Below are 7,790 nucleotides of genomic sequence, written 5' to 3'. Positions count from 1 at the left end.
AAAACAGATCGCCGGTATACCTAAGAATACTCACCTTTCTAAACGATAAAATTCCACCACAACTAGTTATTAGTACTTAAAAGATTGACTCAATGTAGAAGTTAGTGTAAATAAATTTACTAGATTTATTATATATATTTTTACTACGTGTTCAAACCTTAAAATTTCGCTTCATACTTTGCCGTGCGTAGTAGGCTACCGGCGGTCTGTTTTGTCAGCCTGATGGTAGGCTTCGTTTAAAAAACAACTAACCTTTTGTGGGGTGTTGTACTTCAGCTGCAAGCCTTCACCCGGCCACCAATCTGCAAACAGCATTTCATCCTTCATCGCACCGCTTCGCACCGCGACCGAAACTCTTGCTTCAGCAATATCCAGGCACCGTCGCACCAGCCCATCCATCCGCCGCCCACTGCCCGCCATAATTGTGACGGATAACTCGACTCCGGCTTTCCAGTCTCTGCTGTACATCCTTATCGTACCACGTACTTGATCTTCCTCACATCGCCAGTCTGCACGCAGGCCTACCCCCGACGTTCCATAGCACGTGTCCGCCCAGAAGGACTACGATTGTCAACATCGCCTCCCACCAGACAGATACGGGACGCATACATTGGTTTGATGATACTTTGATCACTAACACAACAGCCATAGCCCAAAGCGCCACCCACGTAGAAGATGGCCTCTTTGCAGCGCCAATTCACTTCCGCGTCTCCCGTGCTGGCCCTCGCCCAGCCATCGCTCTCGAACCAAATTACCGGATCGATTTTCGCGCCGCCTCATATTCAGACGCAGATTCAATCGCAGCCTTTCAATCGATTCACCGGCTCGAAAGGCAGAAAACGATCCCGTGACGAGGCTGGCGGCAATCTCGAGCCTGATGTGCCCCCCCAGCTTATAGTTGAGCCGCAAGACGATTGGGTTTATGGCGAAGGAATGACACTGATCAAGCCCAACTCTGGCTATGTCGCCGATGCCAGCACCCAATCAGGCACCTGGATGGAAGAAAGAAACGCCGCGGCAGAAGCAGGTGCTAAGCGCCAGCTCGAAGCTACCCAAGTTGACATTCGAAATCACAAATTGCAGCGCATCGGAAGCGACGAAGTATCGACCGCGACTAGTCCTGGAAACGTATTACCCGCGGTGCCTGCTCCGGAATCTAATGGCCCAGTCATTGATAACTTTACTCTCCACCTCGGTATCGGTTGGCGCAAGATCAGTGAAGATGAGCACATTCAAGCGGCGGCCCGAGGCTGGGCTAAATTTATCGAGAACCACTACCCCCTCAGCAACGTACAAATCTGCCTGGAAAGCAAAGGGCTCCAGTCATACCTCGTGAAAGCTACCGAGGGCTTCTTTCTCTGTTCAGAGAATCTTCGACAAGCACGACTAGTCAGCCGTGGTGCCGAATCCGCTCTCCGCAATTTGCAACAATCTCCACCAGTATTTGAAGGCGCCGAAACTATCTCAAGCGCGGACATTTTTTCCGCTCTTACCCCGAATGGCAACGACATGCACATGCACATGAGTTAACGCAAACGAAACTGCAGACGGCCACGGCACGCCGCTCAAGATTTACCAAGTCAACAATGCTCAGTCTAGTGTTTCTTCTCGATTTGAACTTCACGGCGCATTAACAGGACGGAGGTAGAGCCGGCATCTGGGATACGATATCAGTCAGGCGCAAGATGCAATTCATTCACTTCAAATATATCGCGACAGATCTGATATATATCATTGAATATAAGACTAAAGATCATAAATAGCCACTTCGTAACTGTTTATGTCGGACGCTTGCTACACTCGAGGCACAACAGGCATCTCCTTTTACTTCTTTCAAAGTCCAGTAAACTGCAGCTAACAAATAGTGAAGTCCTCTTTCACCAATCCACAGGCAAAAGCAAGAGCCTTCTAGACTAGACACATTGAGTTGCGACTGCATACAATGAAGGATGGAGTCCGAAACAAGGATACATGCTTATCACAAGTTACCCCGTCAGCAAATCATGTTTGCGTATATATCTCATTTGATAAACAAATGCCCAAATAGCGTGCCTAGGTAGGCATGGTAGATTTGGCAAGCCACGTAGGTACATCCGCAAGTACCTACGCCCTGTGCTTTGGTAGGTAAGTACTAAGTCGCAAGCAAGTGGGGTGTCGCTCATCAATGTGCGACACACGTAGACGCTACCACGACCAGTGCCACAACCAACTATACACATGATTTTCTTCAGCGCGTTTTCTCGCTGCTCCTTCGCAAAACCAGATATATCACACAGCAAATTCCAAGCGAGATAAGCTGCCGCTTGAGAACCGCCGCTTCTCCACACAAAACAGCTCGCAAGATGAGCAGTGCCGAACAGCTTTTCCTTCTCGCCGACCACATTAAGCTGTCTTTACTGGAACGAAAGAGAGCCCAAAGCCTTGGTCTGGACAATGATAGTCAAGACGGACACCTGTCACGATCGTTTGAGCAGTTCAGAGTAGGGCTGGGTTTGCTAGAGACAGAGGAGGAAAAGCGGCAGAGCAGCGGGGATGATAGGTATCGTGATGACAAATTCCGACAGGCAACCAGTCAGTTATATTAACCACCATCTTGTCTGGCAGCGCGGCATCAGCCTTGAGCGACTCAATTTCATCTCTTCGGGAGCAATTTGGAAACCTCACTTCGCAATTTCACGGCTTTGCATCGCCTGCAACCATCGAAACGGTCACACACCCCAACTCGCAAACGCTGGCGGACGACTTCCAACATGCGACATCCACCCCATCCGCCTACCGCAAATCAAAATCTGTGAGATTCAGTGACACACCTGCATCGCCGTCAAATGATCTGTTCGGCCGCTATCGGGACGATCCGCCGAACGACTCGGCTGGTTATCGCCATCAGGCCGGCGACATGTCGAATCAGCAAATACACGAATACCATTCCCAGATCATGGAAGAACAAGACGAGCAACTCGATCGCCTTGGTGTGTCTATAAGCCGCCAAAGAGAGTTGAGTATGCAAATCGGAGACGAACTCGACAGCCACGTTGAAATGCTGGATGAGATAGATGGAGTTGTCGACCGCCACCAGAGCCGCCTCGACAGGGGTCAGAGAATGCTGGGGAAGATTGCAAGAGGAGCGAGCGAAAATAAGCAAATGACCACTATCATCGTTCTTATCATAATTCTTGCTCTCTTAATTGCAATACTGAAATAGTGCGGGAAGTTAATATTAATGCTACACAAGCATGTTGTTGACGGTCTTAATTAGCTCCTTCAGGCGTTTTGCGTTTTGTCATTTTGCTGTTCATGTTGTCTAGTTAGTATTACAATTCGAAGTTTATGGGCTATCTTGCTGCGAGAATAAAAAGGAGCCGAATTATGTCAATGTATAGCACTACGCCAATTTGTTCTATTAGAGTATCTGCACTGATTCGGCACTTTTCGTTTGCTGTGCCAATAGGTTCTGTTTGCAATCGCTCAAGTAGGGATTAGCGAATCACTTCACCTTCCTTGTTGATGCCCTCAAGACTCTCTAGGATATCACTGCTTCCGAAGTATCCTGGCAAGCCGAGTGCTTTCTTGCTTCCTGCCTCCCACACTTCATGAAACTTCAGTGTTTGGTCGCTTGCTGCAATGACAATGCAACCGTCTCCAGAAGGCCGAGGAGATCGGGACTGTCCCAACCCATCATGCTGCCATGGATAGGGAATTGCATATAAAGCTCGAAGCTCCAAAGCCCATGGTATTGCCGCGACTTGTTTACAGTCGGGCCAGCTGAAAACTGCAATTCTGTATGGATGGTCAGGGGCATACCCAAATGTTGCGGCAATCTCTCGCCGTGTGGTAGACCAAATTAGAGAAGTGACTTGGGCAGCCACGGCGATAGTCGCCAACGAGGACCCCGAAGTCGTGTGGAAAAAGTGTATGCATTTATCGTTTGATCCACCTCCAGTTGCAACTAAGCCGTCACGCCAAGGGCAAAATGCTATGGCCTTTACAGCTGCCCCATGGACCTACCGATGTCTTTCGCAACCGTTGGTAAGGGTTCGCAGGCTGTCCCCAGAAGTCTGCACTCTTCTGATATCGACGTCTTCCTCGACAATGGTTCTAATAAAACTCGGAGAAGCACTGCGACGTAGAGTCTGCGTTGGTTGAAGGCGGAAAGGTAGACCGTGGCGAACCAAAGGGGTCCGCGATGTATCCTGAGAAACTCTGCTGACCTGGTTTTCACCCAAGACATCGTCGACGTCAAATAAGCAACAAATATTGTCGTTGCCCCCAGAGGCAAATAGTCGACCAGTTGGAGACCAGGAAAGGCCGCACACCTGTTGATTGTGGATGACAATCTTTGCGACCAAGTACATTGAGCCTGGCCAGTTATCTCGAGAGACCTCCCAGTTCATTGGCCATTCCACGATGTAGTAGTAGACTGTTCCTGTATCGTCTCCGACTAGCAGATCTTCCGTCTGAATGGGGACTTCAGGATTGAAAGGGTTCTTTGATGGCCTCAGTGTGCACACTGGTCTCCAGCTCAGGCAGCTCACTCTAAAAGGTTGTCTTACTTCGAAGCGTGGCAGTGCATCGGAGGTCGACTGTAGCACCAGTGACCCATCAGTTCTCCCCCCCGCTAGGATACATTTTCTCCCGTACACGGAAGAGAAAGCAACAGAGGAAAGGTAGACACCTTGTGACGGGCGATCGTGCATCATATGAACGCCAGCATCCTCGGACCAGGCATACAGAGTATTTCCCAGGCCCACGGCGAGCGTTTGGCAAACTGGGGAGTAAGCCAGCGTAGAACAATAGAAGTCGTCCCTTAAATAAGGAGCATCGAGAACTCTATGGATATAAATTAGACGTGTATGTGTGAACATTAGGCAATACTTGCTTGAATGGGGCAGAGGGCAGGGCCCTTGACTTCGGTGCTGGTAGTAGTCCTATCAGTCAGTTAGTGGAAATCCAAAGTCCTGAATCTGAAGTGACGCAACTCCGTGTATTATTCGTCCATTCGCATCCTGTCCAATACGTTCTGCTAAGATCGCATGGTTCCATAACTTTGATCGCAATTGGCGGAGAGCGAAGAGATGTCGGGGGGGAAAACTCCAGTATTTTGCCGACTTGGTTAATGTTTAAAGCGAACGCAACGCGATCTTGGTAATTGAACAAGTCCTCTTTGGAGCTAGATTCCTTGGAGAGCTGTTGGTTACCATTGGATGTGTCTAAATTTGCAGAGCGCTGCTGCTCGTTTGCTGTGGAAATCATGATGTGAGAGGAGGGATCTCGAATGCTCCACACGGCTTCTGTACTGTTTTGCCTTTGCTGAGTATGCCGGAAGTCATGATGACTTGAACGAGATTGGTCTGAGATAAATAAGGAAGGTTAGTGCATTAGTCGCGTAGAGCCAAGTGAGCAGAACATACACTGAGGCTCTTCAAGTGGGCAGAATCGTGCTATCAGTGAAGACGATTGTCTTGGCTGAGGCGAGAAAGGATCATGACTGCCGAAGTCCTGCCTGGAAATCCTTTCGGTATCTGAAAGTAATGCCAGCGGCTTGGTGGTTCGGTAACGTTCGTGAGTAGATTGAACCGTCCGGAATGGAACAAACCTGTCGGGTGTGAGTGATGAAATAGCCCTGGCATATTTTGTGGGAATTTGGTCGGTCGGTACGTTGTCGCTATTGCTGAGTTGGTTTATCGCTGAATCTTCGTTGGTTTTTGAAGTGGAGGGTGAAGAGTACCGTCGTTGGTCGTTCGAGAGCCGACTTCTGTTATTGCCAGGCACTAGTGAGACCTGTTGACTATCTAGGCCAAATTCTGCTGCGAAGCGAGCCTTCAAGAATGGAGTTTTGGAAGAGTTACATTCGTCAAAAGATCCGTATCCTGAGTCTGGAGACTCGTGGCTGGACGGGGCTGGACTGGTAACACTGCGGCATACTGGGCGGCTGTGAGGTGGTGTGTTCTACACCCAACTATCTTTGGAGGCAGAGGCCATCGAGCCACTCTTTTGGTAGCAAAACTCAGTCAGAGACAGATCATGGATAACATGGAGGGTAGTAAAGACGGGTGAAGAGACACCTGCGGCGATAACTAAAAGCGGGCGTTTCGCAGACCGAGGCTGATATCTACCGGGTAGAAATACATGTACAGTAAAGGAATCGTAGGAGAAGGGAGTAGAGAAGAATGTGAGCGAAGAAGAAAAAATATACCGAGGCGAGAAACAACATGTGAATGGTGGCCCAATGAACGGGAAAGCGCAGTGTGAGTGCTAACTTGGCAGCTGGCTGTCCATCGTACCATCTTTCAAAATGCAAAAAAATCATGTGACAATGAGACGCTTCAATTATGTTCCATCTTCATAAATCAATAGTAAGACACGAATCAAGCGAATTTGTCAACGTCTCGGAATGTACACAATGCCATAGGTTGAATGCCCCGCTCAGCTTCGAATGCAGGCAGCCTCGCAAGAGAAATACAGGGAATGGCAAATCCAAGGTTAAGACTGAAAGAACCACACGGAAAAGAGGCTTATGCCATGCCTTTCATAATATTTGCGTACGTAGAGTTAGGATATTCGAGGAAGTTATGCGTACTTTCCAAGCTTCCGAGACCTACAAAGCTCTTGTTGATGAGGGAATCAGATCCGTTCTTGTCACCGGAAGCCTCCCAAAACATGCTGCCGCCGAGTCCTTTCTCTTTAAGCCACTCAACCTTGGCCGCGACGATATCTGGAGTGTCAAAAGAGATGAGCTCCTTGGTTTGTGCATCATAGCTATAGCAGCCCTGAGCAGTATTGTCGCACATGATCTCAGCGCCAGGCTCGGGAAGAACCCTATAGTCCCAGGTGCCATATTCCCAAGTACCAGATCCCACACCTGTGTACGGCTTTCCGATGCCTTCAGTCTGCTGAAAAGATCGGCCGTAAAGGGGCATGCCGAGCACGAGCTTATTGGCAGGAACACCTCCATTGATATACGCATCAACAGCGTCCTTCGTGTTGAACGGTGTCGCAGCGGGGTTCTCGGTGTTGTTGTACAAGTTGGCGCCATGACCAGTGGCATTGCTCCAGGCTCCGGCAAAATCGTACGCCATCAGGTTAATATAATCGAGAACCTGGCCAAGTTCAGCGAGCTTCAGCTTCTTGTATTCCTTAGCTCCAGTTGGTGCCGCAATAGAAAGCAAGAAGTGGTGGTTTTTCGCATGTTGCGAAGCGTAAGAGTCGAGCTCATCGCGGACCGCCTGGAGTAAGAAAATCATGTCTTGAGCCTGTGTGGCATCTTCAGGATACTCCCAGTCGATGTCGATACCGTCGAATCCCCAATCTTTCATTAAACCGACAGCAGACTGAGCAAACGTCTTTCGGGTAGAAGCAGAGCTAGCAGTAGCGGGGAAATTTTTCGACCAGGTCCAACCACCAATCGACAACATCACTTTCAAGTGGCGGTGCTGTTTCTTGAGCAGAAATAGCTGTTTGACACATCCATACGCGTTATTGCCATCGTCTTTCCAAGCTGAACCCTGTCAGTAATGCTGAGTTTATCAAGTTGTTGGTTCCGTCAGGGAACGTACGTACATATCACGTTATAGGTTAGTTAATATTCTTAGTTATAGTTATTATTATTAGGCAGGCCTTAGCCTATAGCTATTAATCTAGGTATAAAAGTAGGTTAAATAGTAATTTAGGCTAATAAGAGGGCTATATTTATTAAGGTAACTAGTAACTATAATACTAGTAGTCTTTCTCTTTTTAAAAGCCTAATATTATTAAAAGTATTAAAATAATAAAAATACTTTAAAATATATATA

General features: G+C 48.3%; 3 protein-coding genes across 3 annotated transcripts; 2 read left to right on the top strand and 1 right to left on the bottom strand.

Annotated features, from left to right (window-relative positions):
* Window positions 1-675: 675 nt before the first annotated feature.
* Window positions 676-1,530, top strand: BBA_10305 (uncharacterized protein; the record flags this gene model as incomplete). Its single annotated transcript, XM_008605402.1, has 1 exon — window positions 676-1,530. One exon carries the CDS (start codon window positions 676-678, stop codon window positions 1,528-1,530), a length of 855 nt encoding a protein of 284 aa, XP_008603624.1.
* An 812-nt stretch (window positions 1,531-2,342) lies between these two features.
* BBA_10304 (Target SNARE coiled-coil domain containing protein) lies at window positions 2,343-3,202 on the top strand (the record flags this gene model as incomplete). The annotated part of the gene is made up of 2 exons (XM_008605401.1): window positions 2,343-2,490; window positions 2,565-3,202. The coding sequence occupies 2 exons, from the start codon at window positions 2,343-2,345 to the stop codon at window positions 3,200-3,202; spliced, it is 786 nt and encodes a 261-aa protein (XP_008603623.1).
* Window positions 3,203-3,476: 274 nt separating this feature from the next.
* On the bottom strand, window positions 3,477-7,559 carry BBA_10303 (Chitinase II; the record flags this gene model as incomplete). The annotated part of the gene is made up of 6 exons (XM_008605400.1): window positions 3,477-3,777; window positions 4,006-4,827; window positions 5,015-5,348; window positions 5,409-5,929; window positions 6,544-7,451; window positions 7,554-7,559. The coding sequence occupies 6 exons, from the start codon at window positions 7,557-7,559 to the stop codon at window positions 3,477-3,479; spliced, it is 2,892 nt and encodes a 963-aa protein (XP_008603622.1).
* Between the last annotated feature and the right edge of the window lie 231 nt (window positions 7,560-7,790).

Source organism: Beauveria bassiana (assembly GCF_000280675.1).
Source record: "Beauveria bassiana ARSEF 2860 unplaced genomic scaffold BBA_S00122, whole genome shotgun sequence".
NCBI classification, from domain to species: domain Eukaryota; kingdom Fungi; phylum Ascomycota; class Sordariomycetes; order Hypocreales; family Cordycipitaceae; genus Beauveria; species Beauveria bassiana.
The sequence above is the reverse complement of the archived record's forward strand: the minus strand, read 5'-3'. Positions and strand labels throughout refer to the sequence as shown.